Raw genomic sequence first — 22,940 nt, forward strand, 5'->3', positions numbered from 1 at the left:
CATGTTTTAATCACTTTTTGATGTTATTTAATCTTTAAAACACCCAACATGGTGTAATTATTGGTTTGATGACTAATTAAGTTATGTGTGACGATTTAAGGTGTTCGGAGTGCAAAATATGAAGAAAAGGTGGTTTAGCCAGAGGAAGAAGGGTTGGATGCGTCGCATCCAACCTAGGAAAACATCATCCTGCATGCAACCTTAGCAGTGAAGTTGGGCCATAGCGTCCGCCATCGCGTGCGAAACTGGGAAGTAGAAGAGAAGGCTGGATGCGTCGCGTCCACCATCGCGTGCAAAGCTGAGAAATAGAGGACAAGGTGGATGCGTCGCATCCACCTTCGCAGGAAAAATTGAAATGGAGGACAAGGTGGATGCGTCGCATCCACCTTAGCATCAATCCCTGAAGCCGAATTGGACTAGGAATAGGAGAGCTTTGGCCCACGACTTTTGTACGCAATATATAAGCTAAAAACGCCTCTTTTAGGTGATCTAACATATTGGGAAGGGGAAAAAGCCACGACAAAGCTGTGGAGGCCGGAATTCATCAAGTTTCATCTTTCTCCCACCAAACTTAGTAATTTTTATGTTTCTTTATATGATTTGTTGTTTGGCTACCATGTCTATGTGGAGCTAAACTTCACGTTCTAGGGTTGTGGTTCTTTCATGACTATTGTTATTCGGATATTGATTTTGACTACTTGATTTATCATATTAGTTTATTTATTCAATCTTGCACTTAATTATTTAATTGCTTGATCACCAATTGAATATTATCTACGAATCTAGAATTGAACTCGAAAGTGGGAATTCTGTATTGCATATAGGATTGAGTAGGGCAAGTTCTTGAACTCGGGCATCGGGGAACGGATTCGTGGTTAGGATAGACATATACCTAATTGCCTTGCTTGGTTGATTTACAGGAATTATAAATGCGTTCTTGTTGATTCTCACTCCATGGACATATAGGCGTTAAGTTAGCTGGAATAGGCGAGTAAGAACTCGACAGATTCTTATGAGCAATATTAACCCTGTCAACCAATAAGCTAGATAAATTAGTCGGTCAATTCAATTGAAGAATACAATAGGATTGTTAGATAGACCATAACCCTAGATCGTTTTCATTACATTGATATCATTAAAATCTGCTCTTTCTCTGTTCAAAGTTTATTATTTATATTTTTCTTATTTAATTAGTTGGAATAAAATATTTTTAGATTTAATTCTTGTTTAGATAATTAGGATAGTCTAATTTAGTTAATAGTTAATCATAAGTCCTCGTGGGTTCGACATCCGACTTTTAGTCACTTTATTACTCGACGACCGCGTATACTTGCGTGAGTGTGTTTGGTCGCAACATTTATAATATAATACTTTTAATAATTCTAATGAGTTTTACACAGATAAATTTAGGTTTAGATTAAAATGATGCGTTCAAACGAGTTATCATCCACCCACTACCAAAATGACGTGACGCTATGTATGCATTTTAAGCATAGGTAGGTTCATTTTCCAATATTTAACGTGCTTAGTATATTCAAAGAGTATAGTTCACGTTAGACGAGGCCGGTAATTACATCATTTAACAGTTTACGGATGTTGGCGGCAAAATTTTTACATTGTCTAACCTAATTAAGATATGTCTAACGAAAGCAATAATGATTGCTTGAAGGAATAGGAATAAAGATATAATTGGATAGTTGTCGGTTTTGTGCAGGGGTAAAATCCAAATGAATCATTCTTCTGGTCTCTCTTCGCTCCCCACCTCGAAACTGACCCACGACACATCGCCCGACTTCCTGGGTCGAAAGATCTTCCTTCAGTATTAAAAGTATACTGCTGTTTTAGCGCGAATGAAACCATTTAAAAAAAAATCGATAGTAAAGTTTTCTCCGATTCCCCGATGAGAGAACGAAGGGGAAGCACGGCTCGACGTGATTATAATCGGGGCCAGGAACCCCTCGAATCGAGACTCGGAAAGAATGAACGATGTATCTGAGATCGGATACGGTAAAGCGACGTACCCCGGACAAAGTATAGCTTCTGAACCTCGGGAGACGCGGTAAACGGTTATGCATGACGGATAGGGGGCCGTAATATTCGCCCTCAACCGTATATTACGGTGCGAATCCCGTTCAGTATCAATTATAGATCAACAATTACCGGAAAAAGAAGATTTTAACCTTTTTAGACTTGTATTAGGACAAATATTCTCCTACTATATAAAGGGAAAGTTTTTCTTTAGTCTCACACATGGTAACACGCAATCCAAAGCAATAAAGGTTTACTTTTATCTTTTAGCTATTGTTCAAGGCATTACTCATTTGTTCTTTTCTTTACTCGCGACCGAACTTGTACCGAGGATCCAATCGAGGACGAATTCCACTGTTCAATCTAAGATCAAGCTTGGTCATTACATTGCAATTGGTTTGATCGTTTATTTTGTCTTTAATTCATTTACCTGTTATTCTTAATTATTCATATTGAATTAAATAATATATCATTTAAATCGCGTACAAATTATTTTTTACTTATTTTTGGGTAGACAATTTGGCGCCCACCGTGGGATTAAGGATAATAGTGGTGATTTGATACGAATCTCCATAACACACTCTATTTTACGTTTGTTCTTTGAAATCTTAATTCCAGGTCAGCCTAAGAATGTCAAACTCTCAATCTGCTCACTTGAACGTTGACTCTGAGTCAGGCCATTATGGCAAAAATAATAATGTGGTGCCTAGTAATGATGTGCCTCCTGCCGATCCCTATGGTGTCCTAGTCGCCGACCCGGTCGATACTAACTCGCAGGTAGCCATCAACATTAATTTGCCAACTCATCTCGAAAACAGTGTTCGCGGGGGACCCCGGCCAACAGCTCGAGAAGCGCTCGAAGGTGAAGGTGATGGGGTGAGCCTACGATTGATTTTCGAAATGTTGTAGGCTCAACAAGCGGTAATAGCACAGCTGCAGACCCAAAGGTACGCCCCTAACAAGGTCGATCCCGAACAATCCCGGGAAAATACTCGGAGAGATGAACAAGTTGCCGTGAGTCGGGGTGAAGCTGAGCCCGGAGAAACTTCATAGGTAATGAAGGTTCTCCAAGCATTAACAAAATGGGTGGAGTTAGTGAGAAAAAGATTGAGGCCAACGTCAAGAAGATGGAAACATACAACTCCATGGTCGATCAGATCCCGGGAGCACCTCCGATATTGAAGGGACCGGACTCCAAAATTTTTACCCAGAAGCCTTTCCCCCCGAGCGCGGCACCAAAGCCGATCTCGAAGAGGTTTCGAATTCCCGATATTTCCAAGTATAATGGGACCACGGATCCAAAGGAGTATGTAACTTCCTATACATGCACGATCAAAGGGAACGACTTGGAAGATGACGAAATCGAGTCGGTGTTGCTGAAAATGTTTGGAGAAACTTTGTCCAAGGGACAATGATATGGTATCACAACTTGCCTCCAAATTCCTTTGACTCATTTGCTATATTTGCAGATGCTTTCGTAAAAGGCCCATGCCGGAGCCATCAAGGTCGAGACCAGAAAGTCAGATCTTTTCAAGGTCAAACAAAGGGATAACGAGATGCTCAGGGAGTTCGTGTCAAGAGTCCAGATGGAACGGATGAATCTGCCAACGGTTGCGGATGATTGGGCTGTTCCGGCATTCATTCAGGGGCTCAACCCCCGAAGTTCTATGGTCTCTCAACAGCTAAACAAAAATTTGGTGGAGTACCCAGCGGTAACCTGGGCCGATGTCTACAACAGGTATCAATCGAAGATCAAGGTCGAAAACGACCAACTCAGGTTCCATTTTGGATCCGTTTACCCCATCAGAACCGATGGCAGATCTAAGAGAGCCATTGATCAGGAGCCAAGGCCGGTCCTAAATCGATATCAGCCATACAACGCGGATATGAGGAAAAACAGATTCGGGTGTCACCCAACTAGGAAGGAGAACAGAAGTGATCGATGGACGAGCGGTCGTGGCCTAATGAGCAAGAGCAGGTTTGACAGGTCGCTCGGGAGTAGGGAAGCACCAAGATTATCGGAGTACAATTTCAACATGGACGCTGCAAGCATCGTGTCGGCCATAGAGCGCATCAAAGAGACCAAGTGGCTCTGACCATTGCAGTCCAACCCTACCCAGAGAGATCCTAATTTGATGTGTAAGTATCACGACACTCACGGTCATAGGACCGAAGATTGCTGATAGTTAAGAGAAGAAGTTCTTCGATTGTTCAACAATGGGGACCTCCGATATTTCCTAAGCAAGCGAGCCAAAAACCACTTCAAAAATAGGGATGCCAACAAACAGGTCGAACAAGAGAACCCTCAGCACGTGATCAATATGATCATTGGGGGAGTCGATGTCCCCCAATGGCCAATGATAAAATGCACTAAAGTGTCTATTACGAGGGGAAAACGCACCGGGGATTACGTTCCGGAGGGAGCTATCTCGTTCAGCGATGAAGATGTCGAGGCCATCATATATCCTCACAACGATGCACTGGTAATATATTTCTACTTATCAATAAATCTCGGATTAAACGTGTGTTGATTGATCCAGGTAGCTCGGCCAACATCATCAGATCAAGGGTCGTAGAGCAACTGGGGTAACAGGATCAAATCATACCGGCGGTCTGGGTACTGAATGGGTTCAACATGGCGTGTGAGACCACGAAAGGAGAGATAACTTTGTTGGTAAAGACTATCGGAACAACCCAAAAAATGAAGTTCTATATGATCGAAGGGGATATGAGGTACAATGCTTTGTTCGGAAGGCCATGGGTCCACAACATGAGGGCGGTACCTTCGACCTTACACTAGGCGCTGGAATTTCCCACGCCGAGGGGAGTCAAAACGGTCTATGGAGAATAGCTGCCGCACGGGAAATGTTTGTTGTCGATGAAGTGATCCCAGTGCCTATGGTCTCAACATCAAGAAGAGCAGAACCAACCAAAAAGGAATAAACTAAATAACAATCAATGATATCGGCCCGATAAACAGGAAGAATAAGGAGCGGATGATGAGGACGATTATAGTATCCCGAGATCATTCATAGAACCCGATGACACCGACGCTACCAAATAAACGGTCGAGGAGTTGGAGCAAGTAATATTAATCGAGTACCTACCTGATCAAAAGGTATACCTGGGCACATGATTAACCCCCGAGCTCAGGAAAAAACTTATTGATTTTCTTAAAGCTAACGCTGATTGTTTTGCCTGGTCCCATCTAGACATGACAGGGATCCCACCGGAGGTAACCACTCACAAGTTAAGTTTGGATCCGAAGTTCCATTCGGCCAAGAAGAAGAAAAGGCCACAGTCCGAGATCAAACACGCGTTCATCAAGGATGAGGTATCCAAACTTCTAAAAATAGGTTCCATCCGGGAAGTTAAATACTCGGATTGGTTAGCTAACGTAGTGGTAGTACCTAAAAAGGAAAATAAACTGAGAATGTATGTAGATTATAAGGATCTAAATAATGCATGTCCAAAGGATTTTTTCCCTTTGCCTAACATCGATCAAATGATCGACGCGACGGTCGTACACGAGATACTCAGTTTTCTCAACGCCTACTCCGGGTACAACTAAATTCGGATAGACCCAGACGATCAGGAAAAGACTTCTTTCATAACAAAGTTCTGCACCTACTGCTATAACGTAATGTCGTTCGGATTAAAGAATGCCAGTACCACATACCAACACCTAGTAAAAAGTATGTTCGAAAAACAACTAGGAAAATCAATGGAAATTTATATTGACGATATGTTGGTCAAGTCCTTGCGAGCAGAGGACCATTTGAAATATTTGTAGGAAACCTTCGATATATTAAGGAAGTACAACATGAAATTTAACTTGAAGAAGTGTGCATGTGGGGTCGATTCCGGCAAGTTTCTCGGGTTTATGGTATCTAATCGGGGATAGAGATCAACCCCGATAAAATAAAGGCCATAGAGGACATCACCATAGTCGACAATGTCAAGGCGGTTCAAAGACTGACCGGGCGGATAGCCGCATTGGGTCGGTTCATCTCGAGATCGTCAGATAAGAGCCATCGATTCTTCTCACAATTGAAAAAGAAGAACAATTTTTCTTAGACTTCGGAATGCCAACAAGCTTTAGAAGAACTCAAGCGATACCTGTCGATCCCCCCTTTGCTACACCCTTCGAAGGTAGACAAACAAATGTACCTCTATTTGGCGGTTTTCGAGGTGGCGGTAAGTGGTGTCCTAGTCGGGAGGAAGGAGGTACACAATTTGCTATTTATTATGTTAGTAGAACCCTGGGCGATGCTGAAACAATGTATCCTCACCTAGAAAAATTAGCTCTCGCCTTACTAAGCACTTCCATGAAACTAAAACAGTACTTTCAATGCCACCCCATATGTGTCATGACATCTTACCCGCTGAGGAATGCCATGCATAAGCCCAAGCTCTTGGGTGGCGAAATGGGCCGTAGAGATCAGCGGGTACGATATCGATTACAAACCCCCGACTTCCATAAAGTCTAAGATTTTGGCGGACTTTGTGGTCGACTTTACGCCGGCCTTGATACCCGAGGTCGAAAGGGAATTGCTGTTCATTTCGGGGGCTAATTCGGGGATCTGGACCCTATTCACGGATGGTGCCTCTAACACAAAGGGCCAGGCTCAGCATCGTGTTAAAACCACATACGGGTAGCGTAATTGGACAGTCTATTAGAACTGTAAAATTGACTAACAATGAATCCGAGTATGAGGCTATGATTGCATGTTTAGAATTGGCTAAGAGCCTCGGGGCCGAAGTGATCGAAGCCAAATGTGACTCCCTTCTCGTCGTAAATCAAGTCAACAGAACGTTTGGAGTAAAAGAGGAACGAATGCAGAGGTACTTGGACAAATTGCAGGTAACCTACACCAATTCAAGGAATGGACTCTGCAGCACGTACCTCGAGATCAAAACAATGAGACCGATGCACTGGCTAACTTGGAGTCGTCTATCGACTCCGGTGAATTCAACTCAGAGGCAGTGGTGCAGCTGATGAACTCGGTGGTTGAAGAAGGTCACGCCAAAGTAAAATCGACAAGTTTGACTTGGGATTGGAGAAACAAATACATAAACTACCTGAAGACAGGAAAATTGCCATCGAATCCCAAGGAATCGAAAGCCCTGCGCACCAAAGCTGCCAGGTTTAGCTTAGTCGAAGGGAAATTGTTCAGAAGGTCCTTCCTCGGCCCACTGGCTAGATGCTTAGGTCCGGGAGAGATCGAATACGCCATGAGAGAAGTCCACGAGGGCACTTGCAGGAACCATTCAGGGGCAAAATCCTTAGTTCAGAAGATAATCAGAGCTGGCTACTACTGGAATGAAATGGAGAAGGATGCGAAAGACTTCGTACGGAAATGCAACGAGTGCCAAAGACACGCCCAGATGATTCATCAATCGGGAGAGATGCTTCACTCGGTCCTGTCGCCATGGCTGTTTATGAAGTAGAGAATGGATATCGTGGGTCCCCTGCCATGGGCACCCGATAAGGCCCAATACATACTATTCATGACCGATTATTTTTCCAAATGGGTCGAGGTTCAGGCGTTCGAGAAGGTCCGGGGGAAAGAAGTCATCGACTCCATTTGGGATCACATAATATGCCAATTTAGGATACCGACCGAGATCGTTTGCGATAACGAAAAATAATTCATCTACAACAAGGTAAGCAAGTTTTTCGAAGACCACGAGATCAAGAAGATATTATCAACGTCTTACCACCCTAGTGGGAACGGGCAAGAAGAATTGACAAACAAAACTATACTCCAACACCTGAAAAAGAGATTGACTGGTTCAAAGGGAAAGTGGAAGGAAATCTTGCCCGAAGTCTTATGGGCATACAGTACGACTTCGAAGTCGAGTACCAGAGAGACCCTGTTCTCTCTAGTCTACGGAGTGAAAGCCTTAATACTAGTCGAGGTAGGGGAACTGAGCCTTAGGTTCCAGTATGCTACCGAAGTGTCAAATGGCGAGGCCATGACCACGAGCCTGGAATTATTAGACGGAAGGCGGGAAGCCGCCCTAGTTCAGTTGGCCGCCCAGAAGCAGTGAGTAGGGAGGTACTACAACCGAAGAGCCAACCTTCGACATTTTCAAGTCGGGGACTTGGTATTGAGAAGAGTAACACTACACACCAGGAACCCAAACGACGGGAAACTGTGCCCGAATCGGGAAGGACTGTATAGAGTTGTCGGAATCAGTGTTTTAAAAGGCATTTTTGGGATGAGACGCACCAAAAATCTCCAACGCGATGGTGTGGGGCGAAAGTCTCAAGAGGCATACGCCTAGAAATTTGCGGCGTACGCTTGGGTGTTTGGGGCGTATGCTCGGGCGTTTGAGGCGTATTTTTTTAGTAAGGCGTAAGCCCCAAAGACTTTTTCAAATTAAAATAAAATTTGTTGAATGAGTCCTTCATATAATACCCAAATTCTCAAAATTCGGCTTGGTAATTACTCAAAAGTTTTAAAAAGGAACTAATATGTATTAAATTTAAAAGTCAAGGCCTTTTTTTTATTGATTGAAGCCCTAATTCATGGTCTTTCCCAATTTTTTATCTTATCCGCTAATCTGCTAATATCTCCCAAAAGCAACGAATATTTAATTTTTTTTTACAAATACAAAGAGAACTCCATTCTCCTTCATAGAAGCAAGTTCAAAGTTCAAATTGCAGGATAGTCATCCTTTTTGTTCCTCCATGTAGAAAACTTCATTCTTTTCGACTCAAGTTACTTGTGCTTCTAAGTAGAGTATAATAAATTATTTTGACTAATTTTTTTGTGGGGATGGAGCACACACACACACACACACACACACACACATACACACACATATATATATATATATATATATACACACACACACACTAATTTTTATGCAATTTTACATGTTTATAAATATTTACTGTAATTATATTATTTTATAAAATATTAAAAATTAAATCCCTATGGGGCTTATGCCCCGTGCCTCGAGGAGTACACCTCGATGAGGCATATATAAAATGCCTCGCCTTACGCCCACGCCTTTTAAAACACTGGCCGGAATAATCGGCAAAGGCTCGTATAAACTCGAGTCGAAAAACGGTGTACGACTACTGAACAACTGGAACGTGGCACACTTAAAGCGGTACTACTGCTAAGGTACGGACTCAATTCCCTTTTTAATTTCGTTATATTCCGGACTGACTTATGCAGGTACTCGGCCAAGGGCAAATATGACTATTAGGTCTGAAAGAACATGTTGTACTTTTTTTCCCTTGAGCTGATTTTGTCCCGATGTGAGTTTTTCGGCAACGTTTTTAACGAGGCAGCAGTAAAATGTGCTACCTTAGTTTTGAAGACCGACCTTAAATCAGAATAGTTGATCGTTTGCACCAAACCAACAATATCCGAGCCCTCACAAGTTCGACCTCAAATACTGGGGGCCATTACCCCTAGGTTAAAATCTTTAGAAAGGGCAAATTTAATATGTCAAAAGCTAAGGCTTGGTGGTTAGGATTCATTGTAAGGGTCAAACGAACCTTGCCCATATACCCTACTCTAGCGACGACACAAGGCTTATGCGCCTCCGATTATGTACTCTACATATAAAAAAATGAAAGAAATCTTTACTTCATTCGTACTTTATTACTACGCATTTTACTTCATCGATGCTTCACAATAGATCCTAGATCCTAAAGTCCACGGGCTATCCCCACTCGGGGACTGTCATCCGATAAAAAATATCGGATGGCCCGGGCTATCGAGTCCAGAGGCACCAAGCCTATTAGGCAGCGCCCGAATATGAAAGGCTACAACCACTCTAAAATGGCTCGGAGACGTCCAAAATCCGTACTCAAAAAGTAAGGCCATTACGTATAATCAAAACCTATTAAAGGGTTACCCTCGGCAAAAACACCGTCGTATGCGACTAAAACACTTAAGCATCTTAAAGGACTTTGATTTTATCAAAATTTTGAAGCCACAAGTAATCCAGAGTTGCCATTGAAATCGAGCCCCATTTGGACCTCCGAAGAACAGATGCTCTAGATTACGTTTGATTCTATGCTAAGGCATTAAGGACAATATGCAAATAAAAGAAAATAAAAATGGCAAACAAATGCTGTAAAGTAAAAACATGATGTTGCCAAAGGAAAAATTTTATATACATATCTCAAAAAATATTTACAAAGGCACAATAAAATGACCTTAAAATAAACAAGAAAGAAAATATACAAAAGGGAAACAAAAACGAACTAAGGCATCTACACATGATCTTCACCAGAGCTCGACTCGGCATCGGAACCTTCAGAATCTTCGGAGCCTTCGAGACCTTCGGGCTCATAAAGCTCCTTTGCCTCGGCCTCGAGTCTCTTGGCTTCTACAATCTCGGCTGACAGGTCAAATCCTCGGGCGTGAATCTCCTCGAGGTTCTCCCTACGAAACAACCACTTTACATACTCGGTCTTCGTCCTCAAACGAGCCTCGACTCTCTCCACATCAGCCTTATACTAGGCCAACATTTCCTTGACTTTGGAGGAATAAATCGAGGTTGCCTCCAATTTGGATTTCAGCGTAGTATATTCCTGGCCAAGGGCATCCCATTCCGAGGCAGCTTAATTCAGTTGTGACCGGAGTTCGTCATTTAGCCGTGACCACTTGTCGACCTTGTCCTTTGCCACTCGGAGCTGGTTCTTGACCGATGCCAGCTCCACTTTTTAGCCTCCTTTTTCGAAGCCAGTATATTCATCATGCCCTTTAGCGCCTCGACTGTGGTCTTGACCTCATCCATATCGGCCCGATGCTGGTCAATCAAGTCTATCTTCTCTTGGACTTGCAAAGTTGCGTCGTTAGTCATCACGAGTAGCCTCTCATTTTTAGCCTCAAAGATCCTTACCTTCTCGACCAGATCGACATGCTCCCGTTTCACGGATGAGGCCTCCTTCTGTGCCTTTTCCAGTCCGACTCGGAGAATTGGGAGGTCCTTGAGAGCCTTGTCATGTTGTTCACTGAGAGCCCTGTATATGTCCTTCTTCCGGACCTGCTCTTTGAGCTTAAACTCGAGCTGACAGATTTACGTTCGGGACTGAAGTAAGCTTTCATGGTGGAGTATTGAAGCCTGAAAGACAAAACGATAAGGTCGTTAGAACATGCTGAAACTAAGAAAGATTCGCAAAGGGTATAAGGAGTAGACATCTTACCCGGTTCAATGCATGTTGCGTCTCGTTGAACAGACTCGATGTGCCTACTTCGTTCATCTTCACCTGGTCTTCCTTGGTCATCAGGCAGCGAAGATATCTGTCCACACCCACCGTAGCGGACAACACCTAGTCGTCCGCCGGGATAGTAAGCACGACCGTTTTTTTACGGTCGGGATCCACACTCGAGGCAGGGAACTGCCTCACTAGCTTCGGGATCGAGCTCGGTTCGCCTGCTCCTGATGGCACGTCCTTTTTTGGGACCTACAAGTGTCCATGCCCGGAATAGTCCTCCAACGTGCTCATGTCCATGCCGTCGAAGAACATGTTGAGGGCATCATCTGCGCCCCATTTCATCTCGTTTGATTTCTCTTTATCGGCTTAAGCCTCTTCGAACATAGACTCTGTGTGGGACGGAATCTCCGTGATGTCAATGACACTGGCTACTTCCTTCGGGGCAGGAGCGGCTTCTCGGGAGGCCGTGGCCTCTGATTCTCCTTCTGTCTCTCGAGCTAGAGGGGAATCGGCCTCTCGGCCACCTTCTCCGGTTTTCGCCTGCTCTCTTTCATTGATGGTCAACTTGTGAGCGATGAACTCAAGGTTATCGCCCTTAGGGTAATCCCTGAACTGGAAGAGGGAATCGGGGTCCGGTACCCTGGCTTTGGTACTCTTTTTATTGATTTTAGTGACCTAGACAACTACCCTCTTCTTTTTCACCTTGACGTCTAGGGAGCCAGAGGGTTTCCATTTTTTCTTCCTTTTCTCCTCCTTTGCGGCAGCTCCGGGCTGTCCTGAAGCGTAGGGTTCAGCAAGCGAGGACGGGGCCTCGTCCTCATTCAATGGCCGAAGCTCGGAGGTTTTGGGCAAACCTGTGAAAGGGAAAATACTTAGCAGAAATAAACATTAAGTATATAAATGTAATTATTTGGGAGGAAGACTCACCATGGGAATGACATTTGTTTGCAGATCCCCTCGATCCAGTCCTTGAAGCGGGGGACTACATTAGGAAACTTAGGCGACCACTGCATAATGGTAGACATATGCAATTAGAAAAAGAATAAAATAAAGTACTAAGTACTCAAGAAGGAAAAGACTTACGAGATGAGTTTCATTTTTCAGGGAACGGTAGAAATTCGGGGGAATAAGGTCTTCATTTTTTACCCGAACGAACCTCCCCTGCCAACCTCGATCTCGATCTTCATCGATGCTCGAGAATGGAGCTTTACTTGCTCGACGAACGATCTTGATCAACCCACCCCCTCGAAAGATTCGGGGACTGTAGAGACGAAACAGGTGGTCGAGGGTGAATCGAGGTGCTTCTGTGTTGTTTACGAAGTGGCGGAGGAGGATTACGATCCTCCAAAAGGATGGGTGAATCTGCCCAAGGCAGACCTCGTACCTTTTGCAGAAGCTGAGGATTATAGGGTCCACCGGGGCGAGCGTGAAGGGGTAAGTGTAAACACTTAGATACCCCTCCACATAAGTGGTGATGTCTTTGTTGGGCCAGGGGACGACCACCTCCTTTCCCTTCCAGTTATAGTCCACCCGAACTATGGGGAGTGTGTCCTCAGTAACGGAGCATATGTACCTCCATACTCCCTCGTCTCGGTCCTGTTGACTGGAGGCCTTCTTAACTTTGAAGTCGTTTTTAATAGAATAGCCTCCGGGAACGAAGCTCTTTAAAGGAGGCTCCTGGGCCACCTCAGGAACGGCCAGCTCGGCATCCGTGCTCGGGTTAGAAAATGAAGGGGCAGTCTGTTGAGGCATGAATTTGGAAGTTTTTGCCATCGGGTTTTGGAAAATATGAAGGTTTGAAGAAAAATATGAAGGTTTGAATATGAGGATGAAGATTTGAAGATGGAGATGAAGGTATGAAGGTCTGATTTGAAGATTTAAAGAAGGATTATGAAGATGTGAATATGAGGATATTAAGATCTAGAAAGCAATGTATGAAGATTTGAAAGAGGTAGAATTAAGTGGAGAATTCGAGGGTAAGTCAAAGAGCCCTAGAATCGAAAAGTAAAAAAGTGAAAAAGGGGTCGGAGCTTTTATAGAGGAAGGATAATCACTGTGTGACATTCCGTGTTCGAGGATAGTCAACCGATGACTGACACGTGTCTGAAGTCAGAACAATGCAACTGATGGGACGTTTTGTTGACCCATTAACTCGATTGTAACATACGGAAGAAGGAACCGGGGTTAATTTATCACTTCCCGTCGCTTCGATAAATCTACTCTCCGAAAAATGAGGGGACTATCTGTGCACAGGTAAAATCGGGGGAAAAGTTTTTTCCGATTCCCCGATGAGAGAACGAAGGGGAAGAACGGCTCGACGTGATTATAATCGAGGACAAAAACCCCTCGTATCGAGACCCGGTAAGAATGAACGTTGTATTTAAGATCGGATATGGTAAAGCGATGTACCCTGGACCAAGTATAGCTTTTGGACCTCGGGAGACGCGGTGAACAGTTATGCATGACGGATAGGGGATCGTAATATTCGTCCTCAACCGGATATTACGGTACGAATCCCGTGCAGTATCAATTATAGATCAACAATTACCGGAAAAAGAAAATTTTTACCTTTTTTAGACTTGTACTAGGACTGAAATTCTCCTACTATATAAAGAAAAAGTTTTTCTTTAGTGTGACACATAGTAACATGCAATTCAAAGCAATAAATATTTACTTTTATCTTCTAGCTATTGTTCAAGGCATTACTCATTTATTCTTTTCTTCACTCGCGACCGAGCTTGTACCGAGGGTCCAATCGAGGACGAGTTTCACTATTCAATCTAAGATCAGACTTGGTCATTACATTGCAATTGGTTTGATCGTTTATTTTGTCTTTAATTCATTTACATGTTATTCTTAATTATTCGTATTGAATTAAACAATGTATCATTTAAACCGCGTGCAAATTTAATTGTTACTCACTTTTGGGTTAAACATGTTTGTCAAAAAATGATATTGTGAATTTATGGTTACAGTTGGTAAAATTAAATGACCATATGTGAAATATAACGCATACCTTTTGAGTACGATTTTCTATTATCCCAATTTTGTTCCATCAAAACTATCTTATTATACTTTGAGTTATACATGTTGATTAGCATAAACTGTCTTTATCAAAGGCGGATCGTGAACTTATAGTACTTTTCAAAATGTGATTCAAATTTAATATTTATTGAAATTTTTTATTTCGTGTTAGTCACCCAAAAAAATTATATTTTCCGTAAAAACAAATATTGATTCAGATAAATCCGATGCCAACTACTCCACCCTGGCTTAAACCATGGGTTAAACACTTGGAATATACTAGTGATGATTGTCGTCCTTCGAATCAAAATCCAGAATCTAAGAATCAATACCATTTTCCGCACTTGGGTTCTTTCCAAAATTATATAACGTTTGTTTGGATGGACAAATTAAAATCCTAAACTGTGGTTGCTAAAGGAATAACTTTTTATTTATCTTTAGTCCTCCACCAACTGCTGTCTTTTATTGACTAAGCGCAGGCAAACTAATGCACTATGATGTGTTAATCTTTGTTTTTAATTTCATCATTAGCAACAAACATTAATGGAGAACCCAACATTATATTTCAACCATTGATTTGAAGATTTTTTTTCATATTTCACGAAAAGAATGGCTAGCAGTAATTACACAATATAGCAATTACCGGGTAACTTTCCAAACAGGCCCTAAATTAACTAATTTAGTCTTAACCGTCACAAATTAAAGTGTGATACATTATTGTTTGACTATGATTTGGTGATTTAGTTAAAGATAAATTATACAGTGAAAAACTAAGAAGAAATTTGTAGAATAGTGTTTACCCGAAAAACGGATAGAGTTGAATTTATACGTAGTTCTAAGGATATGTGGTGCAACTTAATACAAATCGTAGAGATAAATAGAAATACCCAATATGGATCACAAAGAATGCTAAATAGATAAGGTTGCAAAGAAAATGGAATTTAGGACTAAACAAGTGGAATGAATTTAAGAAGCTTGAAAGAACAACTCTTCACTATGGAGAATATGGTATTTGGATTACAATGTAAGCATAAAACTTGCCCTCTATAGAAATGATAACCATCACTTTTATAGTAGAGGGATCTTACTTTATATATAATTAAAAATACATAGTGGGAGACCCATGATAAATCAGTTTTTTCACAATTCTTGCCGAGATTCTCTTCTCTAGTGGGATTGCAACGGCTCTTGTCTATGACCTCGATATTGACTTGAGTTTTCGGTCTTGACTCGAGCTCTCGATCTTGGCTTGAGCTCGATTCTGACTTGGACCCTTGAATTGATCTGGGATCAATGTTGGTCGGTCTCTGGATCATAAGCTCGATAACTTCACTTTGCATCATAGTTCGATTTGGATTCGGACTCGATAATGATATCGGCCCCTCGGACTTGAAGCTTGTTTGTGTCATCTTTGGAACCCGCCTCGAAGTCTCGCTTCAATCGATTATGTTTCGAACTCGATATATATATATATATATATATATATATATATATATATATATATATATATATATATATATTCGACTATTATTTTGAGAGCGGCTATACAATGTTATTTTTCCAAAAAAGTCATGAATTGGCCCAATTGGGTGGTCCGAATTGCAGAATTAATTAGAAGAAGGAAAGACCTTTTTCACTTTGAAAAAATATTTTAATTTGCTCATATATTCTCAGATTATTGATACTATTTATCACAAAACATCTGGGTACTAATTAAAAGTACAATCACGGTCAAAAGAATTTTATATAAGCAAACAAAATTGCAATAACTCATCTTCGTAAGAACCAAAAACTACAATTATTCTCTAAATTCTTTGATATGAGAAAAAAGAAAAGTAACTCAAAAACCTCCGAAGCACTTTACCATGCTCTAGATAAATATGAGAGGAAAAAAAAACTCATAAACCTAAAAGGAATTAAAAGTGGGCGAAACATATAATCGGGTAAAACATATATAAATATGCTAAAATATGAGTGGAAGAAAAGGACCCCTAAATCTAAAAGTAATGAAAAAAATACAAAATATTAGAAAAATAATTAAATATTTATTCCTAAATATTAAAAAAATAACTAAATAATTATTTTTAAATATTAGAGAAATAATTAAATGACTATTTTATTTAATCTGAAATTACTTTTTAAAGAGTAAGGCGAACAACATTTCGATAAGGGTTTCGTGCTTTTAATATAGTAATAGAATAGATATAGATATAGATATAGATAGATAAATGAACATTTAATTTTGGAGGTAATTCTATATACATCCCTACTGTATTACCTCGAGCACATATAATCCTTTAAATTTATAATTCGATCCTAGCTGAAAGAACTTATATTGGATCGTCTAAAACTAACGGAAATGTCATACTGCATATAATATTTTTCACATGCCAAAGCTAAATAATGATTGCCATCGGGTTATTCTTGCCCAAATTTATTTTTCCTCAATCGCAATTTATTTTCATTATCCTTACTTTTTAAAAAAAAATTTAAATTTTAATATATATATTTTTTGTAGTGACTCTATTATCAGACTCTTTTGTTTGGTGATTAGAGCTGAATTTGGAGGAGAAAATTGAAACTGGGCAATAAGATCTCTATCGAGATCATTGTTTATATTAGAGGGTGTTTGGATTGGTTTTTAAAAAGTAGCTCATAAGTTAAAAGTCAAAAGCCATAAGTTGGCAATACCCAACTTTTGGCTTTTAGCTTATTTTTGTAACATGCCTAAAAGTAAGTGTTTTAAAATACTTTTTATCATTGACAAACATTACAAAAACTAAAAAAAGTGCTTAAAATAAGCAATTCATACACCCTCTTAATCATGTGACATTTTTGCTAGTTTTCAGCGTCCGTTTGAATGTTCCTCAGTTGGACTAAAAGTGTTTAGTTTTTACAAATTTAAAGCACCATATGTGTTCGGGGTGATAAAATAGGAACACAAATATACTTACTTCAAACCTAAGGGATCATTTGAGTTAAAAACTCCAAACTTTTCTCTCTCTATATATTCCCATGAAAACACCCACCAATAACAACCAACATATATTTACAAAATCACAAAACCTTCACATATTAAAACATGATAGGGTGGGAAGATATATATAAGGTGGTGACGGCCATGGTGCCACTCTATGTAGCACTTATTTTAGGCTATGGTTCTGTAAAATGGTGGCATATGTTCAAGTCAGAACAATGTGATGCAATTAACAGATTCAATTGCTTCTTCATCCTCCCATTTTTCAATTTTGAGTTCATAGCTAATTTCGATCCTTACAACGTCAACGGCCTCTTTTTAACCGGAGACGTAATTTCCAAAGTCTTACTGATCGTAATTCTCGTCTTATGGGCTAACTTTTACAAAAAAGGAAACTTTTCTTGGTCCATAACAACTTTTTCTTTGTCCACTTTGAATAACACACTTGTTGTTGGTGTTCCATTGATGAAAGCCATGTATGGGAAATTAGGGGTTGATCTTGTAATTCAAGCAGCTGTTATTCAAGCTTTGTTATGGCTTACTTCATTGCTATTTGCACTTGAATTTTGGAAAACAAAGATGAATTCTAATGGTAATTCTGTTGAACTGAGTGATTTGGAAGGAAATTCTGTTGAATTGGGAAGTATTAGTGATTTGGAAGGAAATAATACAAGTGTTACTCCAGTGAGGAATAATACTAATAATGGTCTGGCTTTTAGGCCTTTGATTAAGGTTGTTTCTATTAAACTTGCTAAGAATCCCAATTCATATGCTTGTTTTCTTGGTCTCATTTGGGCTCTTTTAGCTAACAGGTATGTATAACTTCTTTATTCTGTTTTTACTTGTTCAAGCAACTAGTTGTTTTTAGTAAATTTTTCATTTACTAACTTCTTTGGAAAAAATATTAAGCTTTCACTTTAACGGCACTTCAAAGTAATAAAAGACGAACCGTTGAATAGATAAGGGAAAATACATAAATAGGCAATATTTAATAAAAGATTTCAAAAACCTAGTAGCAGTAAGTATTTTACAATTATGGCAACTAAATAACAAATATTTCGTAATTGTGCATGTTGTTTGGTTATTAATTATGTGCATAATAGAGTGATGTTATTTTCCTAAATATTTTTGTAAAAGTACTCAGCCGGGTAGTTTTCTCTTTAAATAAAGAAAAGTATCCTCTTTCTAAAAATTTAGTTTTTTTTTTTTAACGTTATATGGTTATACATTTCAATACGATATTAGAGCAGACGGAGGTCCTGAGTTAGAGTCTTACCGTCACCCGTTATCGAAAAATGCGATCTCCTTGACACAGTTCAACACAAAGAATATTCAGCATTTTAATTGATTGAATAATTACTTGTATGTTTTTTATAATTCCTTTTCTTTTTCAGGTGGAATTTTGAAATGCCAAGCATCATAGAGGGACCAATCTTAATCATGTCAAAGGCTGGTAGTGGTGTTGCAATGTTTAGCATGGGTAAGAGTCTTAAACACTTGGAACAAAATTAAAGGGTCTTCCTTTTAATGCAAAATAGCATTAAATAACATTTGATTTTCTTTTAATGTTTCATTAAATAACTTCTGCTATTCTGTTTAACCAACAACCACTTTTGTTCTTTGTGATCTGTTTTTGACCAAATTAAAGACGATATTTAAAATAATATCGAAATTTAATGCAATTTTTTTTCACTAAACAAGGGTGTTTATGTTTTTAAAATTATATTTGTAGGACTTTTCATGGCATTGCAAGGGAAAATAATTGCATGTGGAACAGCTTTGACAATATATGCAATGATTTTGAGGTTTGTTGTTGGGCCAGCAACAATGGCATTCGGCTGTGTTGTCTTGGGCTTGCATGGAAATGTTTTACGTGTTGCTATTATCCAGGTAATAATAAAAACACTTGTCTATAATTCATCTTTATGGGATTTAATGCTTAATTTTATATTACAATAACTAGTAAGGAAAAAGATGTATGAAAATGTGAATTACCTTCTAATAAATTTGTTAGTTAGTCAAGAAATCGTGCTTCAATTCGCACCAGTCGATCTTAAGTTTAGCTTATAGTGCTATCATAACTAGCAGAATTAAAAAAGGTAAATACAGGAGCCAATATTAGTATTTAGACCTCCACTTCTTATTCATCTAGCCACTTTACCAGCATGTTGCAATCTTGTCAAGAGCACTTCAGACGGCTATCATATTTAAAAAATTTATCGAGAGACAATCAATTTGAGAAGACTACTTTTATATATACATTAATCATAGAGGCTGATTCAGAATTTGAAAATTATAAATTTCTATTGAAATCTCAAGTTACTATTACAATAATAATTTAGTTTATAATCAGATATTATTAGGTATATTTTATAATCGGCAAAGGGTCAAATATACCTCTCTACTTTCGAAAAATGTCTAAGAATACACCTCGTTATACTATTGGGTTATCTATACCCATGCGGTCATACTTTGGGTTCAAATTTATCCCTCATTTAAACGGAGGGATACGTGTCATCGTCCTGTTGGTCAATTCTAAATATCTCCTAATTAATTAAAAAGACCCATTACCCATACCCGAAAAATAATTTATTTTTTTTTTGCAAAAACTGAAAAAAACTAAATATTTTTTTTTACTAAAAACTGATTTTTTTTTTTCCAGTTTTTACAAAACATCTGGTAAAAATATTTTCTAAAACAATATTTTTGTAAAAACTGGAAAAAAAAAACTGAAAAGTAATTTTCTAAAGTAATTAAAAACTGGAAAAACTGAAATATTTTTAACTAAAAACTGAAAAAAAGAAAATATTTTTTTTTCCAGTTTTTACAAAAATATTGCTTTAGAAAATTACTTTTTTTTCAGTTTTTACAAAAATATTATTTTAGAAAATATTTTCAGCTTTTTTAAAGCAGATTTTTTTTGTAAAAACTGGAAAAAAAAAAATATTTTTGATTTTTTCAGTTTTTAGTAAAAAATATTTCAGTTTTTTCCAGTTTTTACAAAAAAAATTACTTTAGAAAATTGATTTTCAGTTTTTTTTGTTTTTTCAGTTTTTACAAAAACATTGTTTTAGAAAATATTTTTCAGTTTTTTCTAAAGCAGTTTTTTTGTAAAAACTGAAAAAAAAATATTTTTATTTTTTCAGTTTTTAGTAAAAATAATTTCAATTTTTTTCAGTTTTTATAAAAATAAATTATTTTTCGGGTGTGGGTAATGAGTCTTTTTAATTAATTAGGAAATATTTAGAATTGACCAATAGGACGATGACACGTGCCCTTCCATTTAAATGAGGGGTATATCTGAACACAAAGTATGACTGCAGGGGTATAGATAACTCAATAATATAATGAAGGGTATTTTTAGACCATTTTCAAAAATAGAGGGGTATATCTGGCCCTTTACCGTTTTATAATACATATATAGAGCCTAAAAAAAATTTATTGAGTTCAAACTGATCCCGTAACTGACCCTCTAGATCCAACCCTGATTAGTGAATAGGACTAGTTCATAGATTCTTATTCGTTTATGCCCAAGAATATGGACTTGGGCATATTACGTTCAAACTATTACACTAATTTACTTATCTATTTTATGTTAAACTCTTGCAGTCAGCATTGCCCCAAGCAGTCACTTCATTCGTTTATGCCCAAGAATATGGACTACATGCAGACGTACTCAGCACTGCGTAAGTTCTACAACTTCCTAAAAAATACTCAATTTGAAAGCTAAAAACTAACTCAAATAACTTTTGATAATATGAAATTTAACTTATGAATACACTTAAAATTAAAATATGAATATCATTAAACAAAAGAAGTTTCTCCCTTTGGAAAAGGAGTACTTTGTAACCTTGAGCAAAATGAAATTTAGAGTTCTCTCCTCCTTTGTATAAATCAATTGTATTTATTTCTAACAAGGATGAATTATTTTTTCAGGGTCATTGTTGGCACGATTATTTCCTTACCGCTGTTAATAGCATATTATGCAGTTTTGGATATTATGCATTAAGATCTATGCGAGCAGGCTATTATCATTAGTTGCTAGGATTAATGTAGTTAAGTCGATAGAATTTTGCTTGTAATTGTAAATCTGTAACAAATTTTCTTATATATCCATTTGTGATTTCACTACTTCAGAATCTTAAACAAAAGAGTACTGGCTGCCAAAAAAAAAAAAAAAAAGAAGAGTACCGTATGTGTTATGATCGGACAAGTAAATTCTATTATTACACAGAAAATAGGGAAAATAATACTGTATAACCGCTCTCAAAATAATAACCGAAAAAATACATATTTTTTAAATATATATATATATATATATATATGTTATATACAAAAATTATATAAATTTTATACCTTTTTTCGTCTACCAAATATAAATAGTTTTTGATGTGGGTTAAAAGTAAAAAAAGCCTCAACATTATATACTTTGGGCCAATTTTGTTCAAATTGGCCCAAACTTTTGGATGGACATCAGTCAATTTTGGTTACAGACTTTGTCCTAATTGGCCCAAACATAGATGGACTATTGCCCAAATTGGCCCACCAATCAATATATGCTCACTCTAACCTACCCAATCACATTTGTATGGGCTAAATTTGATACCCACATTAAAGTATATATATATATATATATATATATATATACACTTTTTTGTATCTTATATATAAAAATATACAAATTTTATATACTTTTACGGCCGCAGAATATAAATAGTTTTGATCACCGGAAAAAAGTGATCTTTGTTCTAAAATATACCCCTTCTCAGTCTTCTCAAACTAGGTCTTTTTATTGCGCAGGATCAACAAAACTTATAATTTAGTTGTAGAATCTCAAAAGATGGGTGAGTTTAATTTTGGGAAAATTTTACATAAGAACAACTGGGCTCCTTACTTTTCAATTTTATAGCTCACATTTCAATTTACAACCAACTAGCCCAAAAATAATAGGCTAAGATTCAACATCCAACTCCAATAGGTTCTCGAAATTACTATTTAATTTTTGAAAAAGATTGCTCAAGCTTTTAAATTTATTTTCGAATCAGTAACTGTAACTCAAATATTAGTTCAACAAACCAAATCCATTTGGGTTGTAAAAATTAGATTTTTAATAAGCTGAAATATGTGGGTTTAAATTTTAAATTTGATTTTGTGAGAAATTTAGAGTGGGTGTTATTTAGACTTGTTAGAAATAGTATAAGAAGGTTGTATATAAAATTTGAAGTCATTTAATGGAGATTTGGACTGGTTTTGAACAAGAATTGTAACTGAAAAACATGAAAGAAGTTCGTCTACAGACGCTTGTATAAAGATGTATAAAAGTGTATAATATTGTATAAGATGTATTTATACACGCATATACACTATTATACAAGATTATACATAATTATACAAAAAACTGATTTCGTCTTCTTCGTTGCGTCTTTTTTGAAATTTAACTCAAATCTTGCTTAAATCTACTCCAAATCACTTCAAATTTAAATTTTTAACTCATTTTGATATTTTCAATCAATTGGAACAACATCCAATCCAAACAACTAACAAACTCAAAAAATTCTATTTTCGAAAGCAAAGCTTTGAATGGCCTTCAATGATGGACTTTCTACTCTTTAATTTCCTTACATTGCAAGCAGGTGACACAAGAGGAGAAGCAGAAAGTACACGGCCCCTTGAAGCATATGTAGAAGATGTGAGAAGAAGAGAGAGTGAAAATAATGGTTG

At 38.1% G+C, this 22,940-nt stretch overlaps 1 protein-coding gene across 1 annotated transcript; it reads left to right on the plus strand.

Annotated features, from left to right (window-relative positions):
• The first annotated feature begins 17,267 nt into the window (after window positions 1-17,267).
• Window positions 17,268-21,350, plus strand: LOC107817755 (auxin efflux carrier component 5-like). Its single transcript, XM_075237940.1, has 5 exons — window positions 17,268-18,031; window positions 18,614-18,699; window positions 18,952-19,109; window positions 20,829-20,905; window positions 21,156-21,350. Exons 1-5 carry the CDS (start codon window positions 17,325-17,327, stop codon window positions 21,226-21,228), a joined length of 1,101 nt encoding a protein of 366 aa, XP_075094041.1. The 5' UTR covers window positions 17,268-17,324; the 3' UTR covers window positions 21,229-21,350.
• The last annotated feature ends 1,590 nt before the right edge of the window (window positions 21,351-22,940 follow it).

This window comes from Nicotiana tabacum, chromosome 19 (assembly GCF_000715075.1).
Source record: "Nicotiana tabacum cultivar K326 chromosome 19, ASM71507v2, whole genome shotgun sequence".
Taxonomy (NCBI): domain Eukaryota; kingdom Viridiplantae; phylum Streptophyta; class Magnoliopsida; order Solanales; family Solanaceae; genus Nicotiana; species Nicotiana tabacum.